The sequence below is a fragment of the Marmota flaviventris genome, chromosome 2, assembly GCF_047511675.1.
Source record: "Marmota flaviventris isolate mMarFla1 chromosome 2, mMarFla1.hap1, whole genome shotgun sequence".
In the NCBI taxonomy this organism is placed as follows: domain Eukaryota; kingdom Metazoa; phylum Chordata; class Mammalia; order Rodentia; family Sciuridae; genus Marmota; species Marmota flaviventris.
In genome coordinates, this window is record NC_092499.1 from 143,045,563 (window position 1) to 143,064,170 (window position 18,608).

Genomic DNA, 18,608 nt, shown 5'->3' on the forward strand with positions numbered 1-18,608 from the left:
ATGGCTAAACACATGGTATAGATATGGCAAAAGAAACCACGGCTGTCATTTTTGATAAGAAGCACAGTTTCAATATGGTAGATAAGGGTCTATTTCAAAGAGGATGTTGTGTGGGATACAAACTCGGGGAAAGAAAGTTTTTTTTTTTTAATATTTATTTTTTAGTTTTCGGCGGACACATCTTTGTTGGTATGTGGTGCTGAGGATCGAACCCGGGGGGCACGCACGCCAGGCGAGCGCGCTACCGCTTGAGCCACATCCCCAGCCCAAGAAAGTTGTTTTAATAAGCCACCAAATTATATCTTTATAAAAGGAAGTCATTCTCCTGCTGAGCTATAGGGTTCTTCAATGGAAGAGGGAGCAAAAATAAGAGTCAGATTGTTTGTAGGAAGTATGCCAACAGATTGACAGCAATGGGGTAGGGGTGGGGGGTACAGTTCTGGGAATTAAGTTAGACTGGATCTGACATCTCCTAACTGGAGGTATGCCTGATTCTGAAGGTGGAACACCTCTATGAGGCAGAGGAGGGAGGAACAATCAAAATTGGAAGATTCATAATACTGAAGATTCCAGTGAACCTTTTAAGCAAAGGGATAGCTTTTGAAAGAAAACTGGGGTGGGCTATAGCTGCATCTCAGTGGTAAAGCATTTACCTATCATGCACAAGGGTCTGGGTTCAATCCCCAGCATCAATCCTGGCTCTAGTACTTCTCAGCAGTGTGAATCTGGGTGAGTTACTTAAACTCCTTTTTCCTTAGTTCTCTAATAGGGATAGTACATAAGGGCAATAGTCATGTCTCAGTGGAGTGTTGTGTGATCAACTGAGTTAATCCACAATGAGAGTTTAGAACAATGCCTGGCACCTAGTTAGCTAACTCAATGCTTTTCAGCCATTATTATTTTGAATAAAAGATTGGGCAGACCTGTTTTTACTGGCACAGAAATACTTGGTGATGGATCTGGAAAGGCAGAATCATAGACGGATTTCAGGTAATGACAGAAGGGGAGAATGGAAAGAAAAAGAGTAAACAAAAGCACGGCAAGGACACACCAAGAATTAGGAGGATAAAGTGTTCTCTGTTGGGCTATTCAGAGAAAAAAAAAACCGAAAACAAAACAAAACTTGTTGCATGTTCATTGTTTTGAAAGCTAGATAGTATAAATGAAAATTAAATGGAAAACTTAAATTTCTATTGAAGAAGAATTTGTGTGTGTGTGTGTGTGTGTGTGTACCCACTTAGAGCTCAAAGTATGTTGCCATGGATGACCGAGTTGGAGATGGAACCCAAGATCCTTATGAAGTGGTAATCTATCAAGATCATTGTACTGTCATGTGTAACTAATTAAAACAAAAAACAAAACAAAAAGAAGTGGTAATCTAGTCTTAGTTCTGTCACAAGTGACTGATGTTGAGTCAAGTCAACTAATGACTTTTTTTTGTTTGTTTATTTGTTTTTGTTTTTGAGATGGGACCTTACTTGGTGGCTGGACTGGTCTTAAGCTCCTAGGTTCATGTGATTCCCCCGTCTCAGCCTGCAGAGTAGCTGAGACTACAGAGTGTACCACCATATTTGTCACAATGACTGTGTCACTTTTAAAAGGGGCTAGAATAGTTTCTAGGCTCCATGTTTATGTAACTTCTTTGGTCTTAATCAGGGGCAGGGTCTCAAGAGAATTGAATTGTTCTTCTCACTCCTAAGTCTCCTCTCCTGGGGAGGGGTTGGTTGGAAACCAAACAAAAAACTATTAAAAATCAAAGCATCTATCTGGCATTCATTTCTCTTCCCTTAGATACCCTGCCATAGGGAAAAGATTTCCAAATACTGGCATTATGTGTGTGTGTGTGTGTGAGAGAGAGGGGGCGGGGGGGAGGCATCTTTTACTTTTCCTATTTCAGGAAAATTTATGTTTTAATTTTTCTCCCGTGATCTGCCTAGTTTTTTTCCAGATTGAAATGGGAAGAAGTAATTTCAAAAAGTGAGATTCACTGAAAGGAAATGAAGCTTTTTTGCCTAATTTTTTTGGGAGGTTGAAAAGATAGATTGGGATTGTTGGGGTTCAAATTAACCATTTTAACAAACGCTGCACTAGAGTGTGGAATCCAGCTAACTAGAAATATGAGAGACTGATTCGTTAAGGTCTCAGGACACTGGACATACAAATAGGTCGTGTCACACAAATGAGCCACAGGAAGCTTATAAACCCTCAAAAAATGGTATCTTAATTGGGACAGTAGGCTAGGGGATGTGCTGGCCATATAAAACCACTGCTCCTGACTGTGACCCTGAAGAAAAATCTCCTTGCTTAGAAGAAAAATCTTGAGGACATGGCTGCCTGCCAACGAGCTATGGACCTGCATCTTGTTTGCTCATCATCCTGTCAGTCATTTTCTTTCCTCTCTCTTATTTCTCTAAAGAATACAAAAATCTGAATTCAGAAACATCGAGACGTGAGCTTCTTTTCAGAGAGGAAATCGTCACATTATAGAGTTCCGTGCTAATGATTCTTGCCTAGACTTGCGGAAACCAGGAAACCTCTGCCTAGACCGGAGGGGTCCGCACTGCGGGGCGAAAAGCAACACCTCAGCTCCAAACCCAAAGGTTTCAATATCAGCCAATCGCGGTCCGGGACTTCTCGGGACAACCAGAAACTCCTACCGGCGGTGAATAGCACTGAGGAAAGCCTATCTGCGTGGAGGTGGCGGAAGGGGTGGTGTCATAACTAGCCAATAGGATGAAAGTAATTGCTGTTGGGCGGGAGGAAGACCCAGCGAGCGTGCGTGAGGCCGCTCCCGGGAAGCAATGGCAGGAAGCTCTTAGGGCCAATGGCCGCGGCGAGCGGGCAGCGGTGCGCTTGCGCTCTGGGGCCCGGGGCTGCAGGCGGGAGGCGGGCAAAGTGGGGGAGGGGAGCGTGCTGGAGCTCCGTGGAGCTCCTGCAGCCCCGGCAGCCGCCGCCGCCGCCGCCGCAGCGAAGAGGCCATGTTGTGTGGTGTGTGGGGCGGGGGGAGGAGGAGGAGGGAGTAAAGCCGAGAGAGGAGACGGGAGAGACACCACACACACACACGGCACAAGATGGCCGGAGAGGCAGCAGCACCCAGAGCTGTCAGACGTTTTGCCGCGGCCAAGGTGCCCGCTGGCTGGCGGGGAGCTGTACTCGGGCGGCCCGGAAGCCCGCAGGAACTGGGTGGCCGTGGCTGAGGCGAGGCGGGCCTCGCACGGGTGCCGGAGCTCGTGGCCGAGACGTCCAGGGCTGCCCGGCCCACGACGCCGAAAGCTGGGCTGCGGCAGCGGCCACGGAGGCGCGCCGGGTCCCGGCCGCCTGGACCGAGCGTGGGCGGGAGGCTCGGGCGGGTGGTCAGTCCCGGTATCGAAGATGGAGACCAGAAGGTGCCAGTGGCCGAGTTATACCCGGTAAGTGGCTCCCCGGCTCCTTTTATTGTCCTTTGTCCTTGGGAGGAAAAGCAAAATGTCCTTGAGCGCGCCAGCGGGAGGGGGCGGCGGGCCTCGCCGGCCGGCTTTCCCCACAAAACCCCTGTAAGGTCGCGGCTGCCTCTCCCCGGCGGGATGCGTCTCTGCCGCGGGCCGGGGTCGCGGGCGGGGGTGGGGGCACGCGGGGCCCTGCCGCAGACCCGCGGGTGGGCGGGGGGCGGCTTTGCTGCTGGGACCCGGACCTGGCGGCCGAGGGGCGGCGGCGGGAGACCGCAGGCGGGAGCCCAAAGGGGACCGCACCAGGAGAGCCCCTGCATGTCCCGGTGAGTTATTTTGTTATTTAGGGTAAAAAAATCCTTTTCAGGTTCTCCACCGTGGAGCTTTTTAATCTCTTTCCGGTGGTGAGGTGGGAACTCATCTTAGAGGTCGAATTTAAAAGAACAATGGAACCCTGACTACATTTAAAACAAAAATAAAACTTGTCTTTTTTTTCCCCCCATTGGGTGTTGGCTTTTAACTCTTTCAAAGCTGATTTTGAAAACGGCTGCAGTGTTATAGATGTGAACAGTGTTGCTGTTTATTAAATCTTTTATAACGTTAAGGTTATCTTTTAAAAATGCAAGTTGGAAGAGTGCATCTAGTGTTTCAAAAATTACGAAGACAAGTTTAGTGTATCGTCTAGGCAGTTTAATGGGTATAGATTTGATAATTACGGTGCTAGATGATGACGTTTGATTAATACAGTTTATTTTACGGAGTAATTATTCAAGTTCATTTGACATCCTGGTACCTGAATATGGTTAAATATACTGTTTGGTACTTTTAAAAAAGGTCGTAAGGAGCCCTTATCTGTAACTTATCACACCTGAATGTTAAAACGTAGTTGGGTCAGTTCCTAGTCTTTAAAAGTTGAAGTTCATCATCTTTTCGTTTTTTTTTTTTTTAATTGTATGTTGTTATAAACCATGATCGAAAAACTTTTACAAAGGAGTATTCTGACACAAAATCTCTTCGTGAAGTTACTTTCTCGTAGTGTAAATATTAAAGTAGGACTGCTGTCGGTAATGGGCGATGAAGAGGAGCCATATTTGTTGCATTTGTTGCATGTATAAAAATCTAGATGGCTTAAAAACGGCATAGTATTTTGAAAATACAGGTTTCAAAAAATTGTAACGTTCTCTGTAGTCTCTAATTGTGAAAATCTTTGAAGGGGAATTTAAGTTTAATGGTTTGAAGAACAAACCAGGAATGCACAAACCTTTGTGTATTTTAGAATATATTTGTCTTCATTCTGCTGAGCTCTTGTGTTGAAAGGGTACAGATCTGCGTAAAAATAGTGTTAGGAAGTCTTACGTAGTACATCTGAAACCCAAGATTCTGGTTTATTTGACCACATATTTAAAGGTATTTTTACCAGTAAAATTGCTTTTGAATAGCTTTGGCATAGTGGTACATGTTACATCAGTTGCGTATATCTTCATTTTACAGAATGTTGTTTCAGATTCTAATTTTAAGAGCTGAGTTTGGTCCTTTAAATCAACATATTTGAGGTTTTTGAACATTGACTGTGGTTTTAATCTAGTCTTTTAGAATCTAGTTCTTTAGAAAGAAACCTTTTTGAAGAGTGAAATGCAAAAAAACTGCTAGCAGTTTTAACATCATAAGATCTTTTTACATGTAAATGGAGGAGGAGAAAGACTGAAAATATCCAAGACCCTGGTTTGAAATTAAGTAATGGTAAACATACTTCAAGTTTTAGACTTGTTTAAAAGACAAAGCTAATATCCCACTTGATGAGATCAAATAACTTGTAGTTTAAAATTTAAAGTAACCAGTGGCCATTTTAAACTTCATTAATTTCTCCAGAAGCAGTCAATTTTTAATTAGTCATAACTAAAAGGAAATTTTGAGGTGATTACATTATTTAAAAATGGTAAACTTTTCCTTTGTTTTGTTTATTGCCAGGCATCAAAAGAGGAAAAATAAAAACAAGGTCATAATCTCAAATCTGTTTAAGGAGTCAAATTTTCTCTATATCTTTTTAATAATTTCAGTGCCTTAATCCTTAGTATTTGTCAATACCACCAAAACGTGGGAAACAAAGACTGATACATAGTAAAGATAAGAAATATCTGCAATCATAAATGTACAGGTTGTGTGTCTATGAATCATCTCTTTAATTTGTCCATAGATCTTACATTTGAAATACTCTCTTATTGTTTCATCACATTTAATTTTTGGCCAAGAAATGTTTAAAAATCAAAACATTGATATCAATCTTTTTTTTCTTTTTCTTTTTTTTAAGGTTACTTACAGAGTTTAAAATTAATTTGCTGATGGTTTGAACAAATACATCTTTTATCCCAGGTAAGATCTGGTAAATTTTTATTGCTTTGACATAAAATTAACTTCTTATGATTTGTTTTTGTTTTTTATTGATTATATTTCAAATAAGCAGTGAATGTTAACGTACGACTTTTTAAAATAGTGATTATGAATTGAGTAGGTATCTGAAATCATTAAAAAAGCCTTTAAACCTTTTCAGTGAATGAAAAATTAAAAGAATCTGAGCATGGCCATTGTAATGTAATGTTGCCATGAATAGTTTAAAATGCTGAAAATCTGTTATGCCTTTGTTTAATTTTGGAAACAAGAAAGACTGATTTATTTTGGGGGAAATCTATGTACCAAAGAGATATTCTTTTCTTTTCATCTCTAATATACCATGCAAATGGTTTTAATTTTCTAAATATTTGAAAAAAGTAAATACGTTGGAAAATTTGAATTGGTTTGCTGTTTATACTTATCAACTTCAGGGAAGAACATTTTAAAAATCAGTTTTGAGCATAGATTTCAGTTTTTGTTTTTTTTATATAATTAGTTGTTTTTTAATTTTTACTTATTGTTGATTGCTTCATTAGTTACTTAGAATGCTATGTTTTTTTTCCCCTCCTAAAAGGTATGTCATTTTGAAGACTGACATTGTACTTTTATCCTTGAGGATTAAGGAGATCTTTGGGAAAGTCTGTATTTTATCTAGTAAGTAAGTAAATGTTTTATCCAACATCTGTATTTGAGTAGTTGACTGAAATTTCGGTAGGAAAATATCACTAAAGTTTGTTAATGAGACATAAACCGAACTAGAATTCTTATCTGTTAAAAAAAAGGGGGGGGGGGATGTAAAAAGATCCATTAAATTACATCAGAACACTTTTGTATTACTATTAAAATAGTTGATGCATGGTAAAATGCATATGATTTACATTGATGAATGTAATTATATGGTACATTATGACATTTAATACCTCCCTATAAAATGGTTCTTTAGGATTACGGTTAAATTTGTAGTAGAGTCATTAGTATATATCATTATAATGTAGAGGTACATTCCTTACCTATTTTTTTTTTTAATGCTACAGCCGAATTTTAGGGATGACCTAGATTTTTGCATTTGCTGATTGAAAGATTCTTTAAACAGCTACAATTTCAAAATCCAAATATGCACTATCATATCCTGGTTTTTATTAAATGTATTTAAAATAATCATTTCCCTTCTTCATTAGTTTATTTTTAAACAGATATAAAAATTAGCTATTTTCCAGGAAACTAGAGGTATTGCACATAAAGAAACCTTTGATTTATAGCTTAGTAATTGTTTTTAAACCATAATAGGTAGAAATAGTATTCAATCATAAACCATGGAACCAATACATTAACATCTTAAAACTGGATAAGTGAATGAAGAAAATATGCCCACTAGTACTTTTAAGGAAATGTTTTCGTTCATACAAAGATAACATTGAATTTAGAAGTTAATGTCAAGTTGTTATTAGTAAGTGATTGGCCAGAGGAAATATGAAATAAAATGAGAAATAGTTTGGGAACTTTTAAGAATAGACAAATAATTAAAATAAGGGCAAGTTTATCTTTGTTTTTGGAATTTATGTGAAAAATAAAGTATAATCTTTTTATTTGTTGGTGTTGGCTTATTCCATTGATCCGAATAGGTGATAAGGGGAATTTTTATTGTTTTTGTTTTTGCTTAACTTTTCCTTTTCAAGCCTTTCAACAGTTTGATTAAATTTTTGTTTATTATTTTGTGCAGAAAGAAATGTATAACTTAACTATATAGTGTCTTACAGGTAGAACCTACTGAAAAAGTTGACTTTCTTCATTCCAGGGTTCTTTAATACAAATGCCAAGATTAGATTCACTCTGTGCAATTTGATAAAATATCAAATTGGCATTCATGAATTGGGCATTGTTAGAAAAATTGAGAATTAGGTATTTTCTATAAAGTGTAAGTTCTAAGTACAAATAGGTGACATATTTATAATGGCCTATCAAAGGTGTAGTTTGATCTGTTGGAGGAAAAAATGAGTTTAAGGTGATAAATTTTAAATGAGGCTTTTTTATCTTTCACTTCGTATTAGTAATTTTTTAACAAGACTTCCAAGTGATATAGTAACTAAATTAATCCCCAGTCTAATGGGATATAGCTTTGTTATAACACACGAGGTATAAAGGATTAGAATAAATCACATTTTATAAAGATCTACATGTGCTTGGATCCTTAATAATAATGCTTATATTCTGTGTTTGAATATTTATTGCTTGAGCCAATCTTATATAGGGGACATATTTGATTGGCATACGAGGGCAAATGTGAATGTAGATATTATTCTACATTGGTAAAATTATATTATCTATAAGATGCATAGTAGATGGTGTATATAGTATTATATTGCTTGAAATTGTTTAATAAGAAAGGTAAGTTATATACTAAAGTTTCCTGCTTAAGAACCAAAGTGACATATTTGTATCACTCATACCAAGTGATAACATTTTAGCATTTTGGAATAATGCTTGTATTATAAAAATCTGGTGATTATGTGATTAGGTTGGACTGCATTTGATTTTCTGTTTAAAAAAATTCTTGACATTCCATAGGAATGAAAGAAGCTGTGCTGTAGCTAGATCACAGGTATTATAAACAATGACCTGACATTTAGAGTCTAGACTATATGAAATAGGTAATTTTCTTGAAGTTTAGTTTTCTATTTATAGTTTCTTAACTATTAAAAAATTTGGGCTATGAACAACTAGTTAATTTTTTTTCTCTGAGATTTTATTGTTTGTGGAAAGGCATAATTGAAAAAGAAAGATAATTTGAGGGCATTTCTATATTCTGCTTTAATCAAAGGTGAAAAATATAATCAAAATTCAGCTAAATTAGGAGATCAGCTTCTAATGTAGCAAGCTCTGCAGTCTTGACATTTATTTTATAGACCTTCATCCTCTTAATTTATATGAAGGCTTTAGAGTTTATAATCTCTTAAAATCACTCTTAGCTCTTAAATTGTGATAAAAATAATGGTAAGGAATATTTAATTCTCATGCAGACTCATTTTTGCATTACAAGTTGTGTTTTTTCTGTGTTGAAGCTGTTGGAATAACGTAATACCTGGGGTGATAGTATACTTGACTTTCTCATTGATTTTTGGTCATTTCCAAATATTAGTAATAGAAATAGATACACTGGAAAATTAATTAAGGTGCAAAATTGTCTTTAAACAATAAGGATTTAGAATGCTGCAATAAAATTATTTTTTGGTTTTTCTTTTTTTTTTAAATTTTTTAGTTGTACATGGGCACGATATCTTTATTTTGTTTATTTATTTTTATGTGGTGCTGAGGATTGAATCCAGTGCCTCACATTTGTGAGGCAAGTGCTCTGCCACTGAGCCACAACCTTAGCCCCTATTTTTTGTTTTTTCTATTTATTACTTTAATAAAGACATTTAATCTGTTGAATATATTTTCATAAAATCTTTGTAGTGTACAACATTATAAACAAGATGCTTGTAGTTTGCATGCCTGGTATAATCTGTTTAACTTCCTTTAAGAATTTTATGCATTTCAAAGATAAATGTTCTCATTTTTACCTGCTACCTTCCCCTTTCAGATGGATGCAAACTTTTCAAATTGGCTATTAAATATAATTATATTCAAAAAGGTCCTTATAATTTAAATTGAAGCGAAATGTCATAAGTAATATGTTACTTGACATTTATGTACCAATTATGTGTTATATTCTGTATAACAATCTGGCAAAAAATTTGATTTATGTATTATGCAATACTTGATAGGTCCATGTTTCAGAAAACAATCCTTTTATATTTGAAACTAAGTCATTTGTTTGAAATTGAGTATTTCCTAAGCAAGCAATTAAGTCTTTAAATTGTACTATGTGATGATCATAATAATTTTAATTTAGGTTATCAAGCTATTTTTTTTTTTAACTGTAATGGTTTTTGACTTGTCTTAAAGAATTAAGTTTTCTTAGGATTCCTAATGACTTTATAGTATAACGATCATTATAGTTGTAATGATAGTTTATAACTATCATTACCCTATTTTTAAGATTCCTATGTTTCACATGGCTCTAGATTTTAGACTTAATTTAAATTTTCAAAGTTTTTAAAGGAATTTTAAGTAACTAAAACCTTTTATTCTAAAAGATCCAGTAACAAATGGTAATTCATATAATTTGTTATTAAATCATAAATTATAATGTTGGGAAATATGTAGGACAGAAATACAAGCAAAACATCAACTTTAATAGTCTGTTTAAGATGAACGTGACTCTTCCATTCCCAGTTTCAAAGGATGGCATAGTACAGACTTTATCAATTTTGAGAAAGGAGACACTGATATCAGTCGTTTTTCCTGAGGGTACAAAGTAAAGATACAAGTTCTTTTTTTCGTTTTGCTGTGGGAGAACCCAAAAGCACATATTTGTGGTACTACTAGCTAACCTATTTGTTAAGTAGATTATCTGATCAGTATTAGGGATTTCCCTTAGAAATTTCTTTCATTGAAATTCTTTTTTAAGTCAAGCCTGGTACGGTGGCGCACACCTGTCATCCCAGCAGCTTGGGAAGCTGAGGCAGGAGGATCCTGAGTTCAAAGTCAGCCTCAGCAACATAGTGGCCCCCTGGATGGTTAAGTGCCCCTGGGTTCAGTCCCCTGTACAAGAAAAGACAAGACTAAGTCAGCTCTTCCTTTCTCTAAAGGATTAAATCAGTTATTTTAGATGGTTGATTTAAGGTTCGTCTTCATAAAATCTTCTTTTCCTTATAGGGTCAGATTAAATTTAGAAGCTTTAAAGTGTATTTCTTTTGAATTGCTTCAACATTTTGGGAAGTCATGTTTTAGTATACATATTTTTTAAAAAAAATTTTTGTACTGGGAATTAAGCCCAGGAGTGCTTTACTATTGAGCTAGTAAAGCACCAGTTCTTTTTAAATTTTTTAAATTTTGAGACAGGGTCTCACTAAGTTACCTAGGGACTTGCCAAGTTGCTAAAGATGGCCTTGAATTTGGGATCCTCCTGCCTCAGCCTTCTGAGTTGCTGGGATTACAGACATGTGCCACCATTCCTGGCTAGTGTCTATTCTTAAAAGTAATTTAAAGTCAGCTCTTTGTTATATTCCTTGATAATGATTTGTCAAAATGAAATTTAGATTTATATACCCTTTAACTTGAAAGCTAGTCCTTCAACAGCATTTTGGTACCTTAGTGTTAACTTAAATCTTAAAGGTAAGCTCTGCCTTTTGCTGTCTAAAAACTTTAAATTGTTACATATTTTTATTGAACTTTGAAAGAGTATTATTGTATCTCTACTTCTTTTTTTTTTAATGTGGAACTGGAGATAGGACCCAGGGGTGCTGTATCCCTGAGCTACATCCCCAGCCTTTTTTTCTATTTTGAGATAGGGTCTCGATAAGTTGCTGAGGCTGGTCTCAAATGTGGAACTTCCTGCTTCTGCTTCTTTAGTGGGATTTCAGGTGTGTCCCACCAAACCCAGTTTTATTTCGCTGTAAACCTAGGGCCTTGTGCATATCAGGCAAGTGATGTAAGACAGAACTAAATTCTGTCTTACATATTACTATCTCTACATATTACTGTGATTATATAATCATTTAGAAACAGGACTAACTACAAAAGTATATACCTGGATTCAGAAGGTATTTGAGATATGGGCTAGGCGAGGTGGCACACACCTGTAATTCCAGTGGAGGCTGAGAATAGGAGGATTGTGAGTTCAAAGCCAGCCTCAGAAAAGCAATGCCCTCCGCCCCAAAGGTATTTGAGATATGGGAAACACTGTTTTTCATGTTAACTTATCAGACATTTAAGTCTAACTAGTGAAAAGCATAGTAGTTTATTACCAAGTACATATTTTATAGAGGGTTAGTGTTGTTTAGTTCCAGTAGATCAGTCAATTAGTACTTTGAAACCATGCTTTCAGTTTTCTAACACTTTATGTTAGTGTTGATTATGTACATGTTTATGTACATTATGTTGAATATAATACATGATAATGTGAAATAATGTGGTAATATCAGTGGATCATTTTTGAGAAGGCTTGAAAGTAAATTAGATGAAAGACCAGAAGATGAAATAATTGTGCATCTTTGGGAGTGATGTTGGCTTTATTTTCAATTCTGGCTGCCCATCAGATCTACCTAGAAAACTCAAATATTTTCTTAATCTGTTAGAGTTCATGGGGGCTGAGATTTAGGCTTATAATTTTAGTGTGATTTATTCTAAAAGTGAACCAAATTTAAGATTCTTCAGAGCTTTTCTGTCTTGTGCATGACCATATTGTTCACAAATACATGTTTACCTTGGTTTGTTGGTGAGTGATCCTTATAAGATGTTAAAATTTCTGTATGAATTATGGTATACATTTTGGTATAAACAATCTTATTTTTGCTGAGTGTGGTGGTGCATGCCTGTAATTCCAGTGATTCAGGGAGCCGAGGCAGGAGAATTACAAGTTCAGGCCAGCCTGGGCAATTTAGTGAGACCCTGTTTCAAAAAAAAACCTGGGATGTAGCTCAGTGGTGGAGTGTTCCTTGGTTTCAGTCACCAGTAAGGCCCCTACCCCCCTAAATTCATTTTGTAGTTTACTATGTATAAAATTATATTCTTTGTGTCTTCTACAGAAGTATGACTCCCCAGACAGAACAGTCTAAAGGGCCCATACAACATAGTAATCATTGGTGGAAACATTTAGTAAGTATTATTTAATTTACATGTTTAATCTGCTTGTAGTTTTAAATTGTGAATGAACCTTTTTTTTAGTCGGAATTATAAAAATATAGCAGAATTTAGCAAAGCTAAAAAATAGTACAAGAATACCAGTATGGTAATGTGTGTAAAGTTTGATAATCACATTTTTACTTACTAATTTTACCTATTTTCTGTTTCATTACTTAAACTTAGATAAAATTAAAATGTGAACAAACTCACAGTTGAACCTGTTTTTGACATTCTCTTAGATCTGGATGTTGGAAACTTACCCTTGTTTTTGTAAATAAAGTTTTTCTTTGCAGTATACCTGTACTTTTTCATTGATATGCTTTGTGGTTGCTTTCACTCTATATTATTAAGAGTTGAGCAGTTGTACCAAATAGCCACATAACCTAAAATAATTTACTACCTGATCCTCTAAGGAAAGCTTGCTGACATTTGTTCTAGATCTGTCTTTACTTGTTAACTTAATCTTGCCTATGTATAATTCAGGAGTCCTTGGGTTCTCTTTGGGTAATACAACATACTTTTTAAATGATTTTCAGTATTGTAATTGTTTTGAATAAATTAGGGAATTCTGTTCCTTAAATTTGAAAGCCCAATACTGAGAAGTAGTGAGAAAGAGTATGGTGGGTGGTTTTGTTTAAATGGATTTGGATGAATCCTCAAATGGATTTATTTGTCATCAATAGGGCTTTTTAGGTAATTGTATACTAGCTACTTCATAAGAGTAATTCTTTTGAAATATTTGGGAGTCTAGTTCTAGAAATTTTTCTGTTAATTTCTACCATGGCTTCCCGTTGTATAAATGGCTACCAAGGCCTGCAAAATGTTTGTTCCTTTGTTTTTTTGTATTTTGATGAGGGAGAGGAAGCACAAAGCTGGAAACTTTCTTAATGTACAGTTACTAGGTTCATTTCTGATCATGCTTTAAAGAAGTTAGTTGCATTGTACATAGTAGATGCTCAATAAATACTTGTTGATTTATTATATAGTTTTCGTTAAACATCAACTTGTATTTAGAATTTAAAAAAATGAAAATGAAATTCATTATTAAAACAAATGTTAAATATTAATTTTTAGAAAACCAAAATTTTGACTCAGTTAAAATTAAAACTGATTATCTTGATATTCCCCCACCTCCCCTAATTCTTAACTTGGTTAATACGTAGTCAAGTTTAAAACTAATAGGTACAATTGGAAATATTTGATTGAGTTGTAAAACTTCCTGGGTTCCTTTTCTTGGTTATTATAAGTGACCTTTTTCTTCTAGTAAGCTGATCTTTTTTGTAGTTAGTTTTTATGCCTATCTTTTATAAGACCCAGAATTGTTTATATATTCTATTGAGGATTTAAGCAATTTTTTAAAATAGTGCAGTATAATGTGAGTTCATCTTTTAGGGTTTTCTTACATAAATTTTTATTGTATTTAAAGACCAAGTACAGATGAGATTGAAATCATATTGTAAGCACCAAGATTCTCAGTTACATGGTGGGGATGGATGAATTTTTGCTCTGATTTGTAATTTTGCATCTGTTTGATTCTTTGATTTTGAAATGTGTTTAAATTTTAAAATAATATATATAAATTACCTTAATTTAATGACAGTTTTATTAGAGCCACCTATTTTATTTTTTGGTATAGGGATTGAACCCAGAGGTGCACAACCACTGAGCTACATCCCTAGTCCTTTTTATTTTGAGATGGGGGTCTCACTAAGTTGGTTAGGACCTTGCTAAATTGCTAAGGCTGGCTTTGAAGTTTCAATCCTCCTACCTCAGCCTCCTAAGCTGCTGGAATTAACAGATGTGCATCACCATTCCCAGCAGAGCCACCTTTTTTAAAAATTAAGAATCATCATTCATTTTCATGTACTCGTTTCTTTCCCCCATATTTTTATTTGCTATTAAAAATGGCATAGTTTGCTGAGAAGTAGTGGTAGACTGTTTATGGAGTCCTCCTTAAACCCAAACCAGATAAAGCCATTTCTTGCATCTCAGTTTACAGTGTAGTTTCTACTGGCCCAGTGTTTTTGCAAGAAATTTACTGAAGTACAAATGCAAGAAAAGACTTATATGCTCATTTCATGTTCTTATTTTCCCTAAGTGGAGGATTTGAAGGGCTAGTAGTTAATCATTATCCTGTTGCCATTGAAACTTTTGCCTTTGCTGTGGGACTTGTTCTTGGAACAAGAATATATTCCTTGAAATATAAACCTAGTGAACACTGAAGTGGGAAAATTCTAACTATTCACATTATGAGCTTGAGCCTTATGTGTGAAGCACAGAAAAGATGTAGGGCTTTTTAATTATGGAATTCTAGACTAAAGCATCATCTAGTAAGTATGTCTGTAGTAATTCATGAGTTACTGGAGAGGAAAGTGGAGTAGGGCTTTGATAAGTGAAACCTATCCAAGGTTTTTTTTGAAGGATACTGATTATATTTTAATACAATACTCCCTCATTAAATTGGAATGTGTTTGTTTTTAAATAATTGGTCCTACGATCCTATGTGTTCTTCTGAGATAGCCTTACTTTTTAATACAGATTATTTTCATTTGGTATTTGAGGTGCTTAAGTAATCTGCTTAGTGTGGTACATTGGGACGATAGCCAACATTTGTTGAGATCTTTCTATATGCCAAATAATGTGTTACAAACACTAATTCATTTAATCCTTACTATTGCCAGAAGAGGTAGATAATACAATTATTTCTGTTTCACAGATGATCTATGGATTTTGTTAGTAAGAAAATTTCCAGCCTCACAGAACTCATGGCTAATTCCCTTCTCATTTTTAAATAAAACTTCGCTTATTTACAAATTTAGTGTTTATAAGAATTTGAAACTCCATGAATATAAATGGATTACCTCTGAATCCCTCATTGATATTTTATTAGTTCTGATTCTTGTATTAGTGCTTTTGCTTATTAGCAAAATTCTCACTTTTGGCTTTGTATTGATATGCAGGAGTTTAGATTGATTTTGGCTTTACAATGTCATAAGAGTTGTCTGCTTTTTCTAGTAGCATTTTTTCTTTACAATTTTCTTTTTCTATCTTAAATAAATGGTTTTGTGATGGTATGACAAATACTGCTACTATTTTCTAATCTAATATTGTCATATAAACTAGTGCATTTTTTGAATAATTTTGAAGTCATTTGATTGCCTTTTGATATTTTTACTACTTTGTTTTTTAAATAATAGTCTTGGAAAGAAATTTCATATTATCATCCAAGTTTTACCTCTTGTTCCTTGGCAGGATATAAATCAGTGAGTTTCTCATTTAATGTACCAAAATGAATAAATAGCACCTGTAGCTGTTAGTGATTGTAACATGTTATTAATGAATTAGTGTCGTTATGCATCATAATTATTTATATCACCAATATAATTTAGAGCTTTATCCTTCATTGTAACAATAGAGATCGAGGAGAATTTGGTTTATAATTAACGGTGAGTAAGAAATGATGGAGCTGGGGTAGTGGTGCATGCCGGTAATCCCAGCTGCTTGGGAGGCTAATGCAGGAGGATCAAAATTTTGAGGCCACCCTCCTCAATTTAGTGAGACCTTATCTCAAAAAATAAAAAGGGTTGGGGATGTGGCTAAGTGGTAGAGAGCCCCTATAGTGGTTCAATCTCGATATTGCCCTTCCCCCTCAAAGGAAATGGTATGTTTGTATTAAAAATAGCCATCATTTCTTAATTTCTAAGAAATATATAAGACAAATTGAAGATACTTTATTACGGGAATGAATGAGTTATTTCTCATTTTAAGACAGGAGAGAACTCCAAAGTCTATTAAGAAATATCTTACTTTTGAAGGTAACAATTAATCACTCATTTCTTTTTTAATAGGGTGGCAGGATCTTTTTGGTTTTGTTATGTAATAGACAACATATTCTAATAATAGTCAGAAATGGAAATTTACATTCAATGAGCAAAAAATGACTTTATATTTATTTTTCTACAAGTTAGTCCTATCTCTGTAAATTGAGATTGAGAGTTGTAAGATTTACAGAGAAGAAAGGGTAGAAACTTGTTTTTGCATTTATGTTTTATCAAGATGAATCCAGATAATTTTCTTAGTGGTAAAATCACCTGGCTTCTCACTGTTCCATTAGTCCAAATTATTTAAATTATAGTTTTATTTTTCTTTGAGGAATATTTGATATTTTGGCATTGTGAAAATATTCAGTTGCATGCTGTTTGGAAATTGATATCATTTTACAGCAAATACCCAATAAGCAAGGTAGACATTTTATGTTTTTCATTTTTTTTCCTGGTGGCTTCATATTTTCTGATGTGTAAGTAAAAATGGTGCCATTTATATAGGCCATTTGTATTTATCTAAACAAAATTAACATGTTAGACTAGAAAAGTATGCTATGATCTTCTGCTTTTTTTTTTTTAATCCCTTAAGATTCTTTTCTATAATTAGTTTTTTTTGAAGGCGCTTGGAAACTTTTCTGCATTGAGATTTAGAATCCACAGTGTTTCTGTAATTTTAGCTTTCCAGGAATTTTGAATTTGAATTTTTGTTCTTTCTTTTTGTGTACCCAGTATGATACTAGTATTAAATATTAAAAATTTGACTCTCTAGTGCCCCTTTTTATTAGATACAAATGTAGCTGACAGAAGAACTTAGTTACTTGTGTAAGTTTTTCATTGATTCTGTTTTAGAAGTCCTTGCATATAACTTCAGTATAATAGTTTCATAAGTGTATGTAAACTGTTAATGGAATTAAAAGTTTGGGGTATGGTAGGATATCTTCATGGTGGGCGGATGTTTTCTGTTTGAAGGAATAAGATTATTGGTATTCCAACAGCATTTTTTTCTTTAATTTTTTTTTTTTTTTTTTTTTTTTTTTTATCAAGCACCCAGTCAGCTTGAAGAGTCTCAAATGGACCTTACCACTGAGAAATCAAGATGGCAGTCCACTATGGGGACATGAGGAAAATGGATTAATACAAGAGTGCTGTGATAATACACAACCAAGACAGGGTTCTTTTAACATCGATTCCATGAAATGAATGAATGAAGATATAGGTTTCTTACCCAACACAAATGGACAGTGGATTTTACTTTCAAAAAACTTTTGTATCATTAAAACCAGTGCATTTTTGACCTTGGAGAAGACAGCACGGTAGTTTGTATGCTTGGAATTTTTTGCCTTTTGATTTGTTTTGAGCATGACCTCATGGAATGTTATCTTTAATAAAATTTCTAACACTTAAAAATTTCTCAGTTTGGGCCTTTTTTTTTTTTTTTTTTAAAGTAGAAGTCTTGTGTTCAGTTACCGCCTTATTAACACTTTGACTTTTACAGTTGCCCAGCAGTATAGTATAGTGAATAAAGCTGGTAAAATGAAAATGGTGTGCTGGAAAGTGTTTTATTTGGCTGATTAAGATTTAATGTTTTTGACCAAGCTTTACAAATTTATTTGTTCTTTGGGATGGTCATTTGATTAAAATGTGATTTTGTGTTTATAAGTTTTGGGTGAATTCCTTGAATTTGTATTTTTTTAAACACACCTTGCAAAACAAGTTAATCAATGGATAATCAGAGGATATTCAGTGTGCCATCATATTTTAGTAAGCTTTTGAAACAGTGTTTGTTGCCCTCAAACTCAGTTATTTCTCTCTCAATTATCCTTTGTTGGTTGAAATGATGGTCCCTTTACCTTCGCTTTTTAATATTACAAATAAAACATCTTGCAATAGAATATTCATCTAAATATTTAAGTTAAACTGATGTCTCATTGTCTTAATATTGGGGGAAGATGTGTTGGATTTATAGGGAAGTGTCTTTAGGGTCTATACAAAAAGACGTAAATAGTTTGTGGTAATGTGTATAATACAGTTTATGTACATTTCAAACAGGATTGGTATCTTGTGCCTTATTGTTACAATTGGTTATTTAAAATGAATCACTATGCCATATTATTACCTGTGTTTGAATTTCAAGTACCAGATTCTCATTTGTTGCTGATAACTAATAATAGTTACTATAATATTATTAAGTTGATATGCTTTATTTTGATAGAACAAATGAATCATTGATCATATTTTCTCATAG

At 34.7% G+C, this 18,608-nt stretch overlaps 1 protein-coding gene across 1 annotated transcript; it reads left to right on the forward strand.

Moving 5' to 3' along the window:
* Positions 1 to 2,733: 2,733 nt before the first annotated feature.
* On the forward strand, positions 2,734 to 17,770 carry LOC114107909 (uncharacterized). Its single transcript, XM_071607423.1, has 5 exons — positions 2,734 to 3,410; positions 5,734 to 5,795; positions 6,388 to 6,467; positions 12,443 to 12,512; positions 17,408 to 17,770. Exons 1-2 carry the CDS (start codon positions 2,734 to 2,736, stop codon positions 5,771 to 5,773), a joined length of 717 nt encoding a protein of 238 aa, XP_071463524.1. The 3' UTR covers positions 5,774 to 5,795; positions 6,388 to 6,467; positions 12,443 to 12,512; positions 17,408 to 17,770.
* Positions 17,771 to 18,608: the final 838 nt, after the last annotated feature.

Coding starts and splice junctions, on each gene's coding strand:
- LOC114107909 (XM_071607423.1), top strand. CDS start 2,734: ATGAAAGTAATTGCTGTTGGGCGGGAGGAAGACCCAGCGAGCGTGCGT. Junction 3,411..5,733: donor CAGTGGCCGAGTTATACCCG/GTAAGTGGCTCC, acceptor CTTTTTTTTAAG/GTTACTTACAGAGTTTAAAA.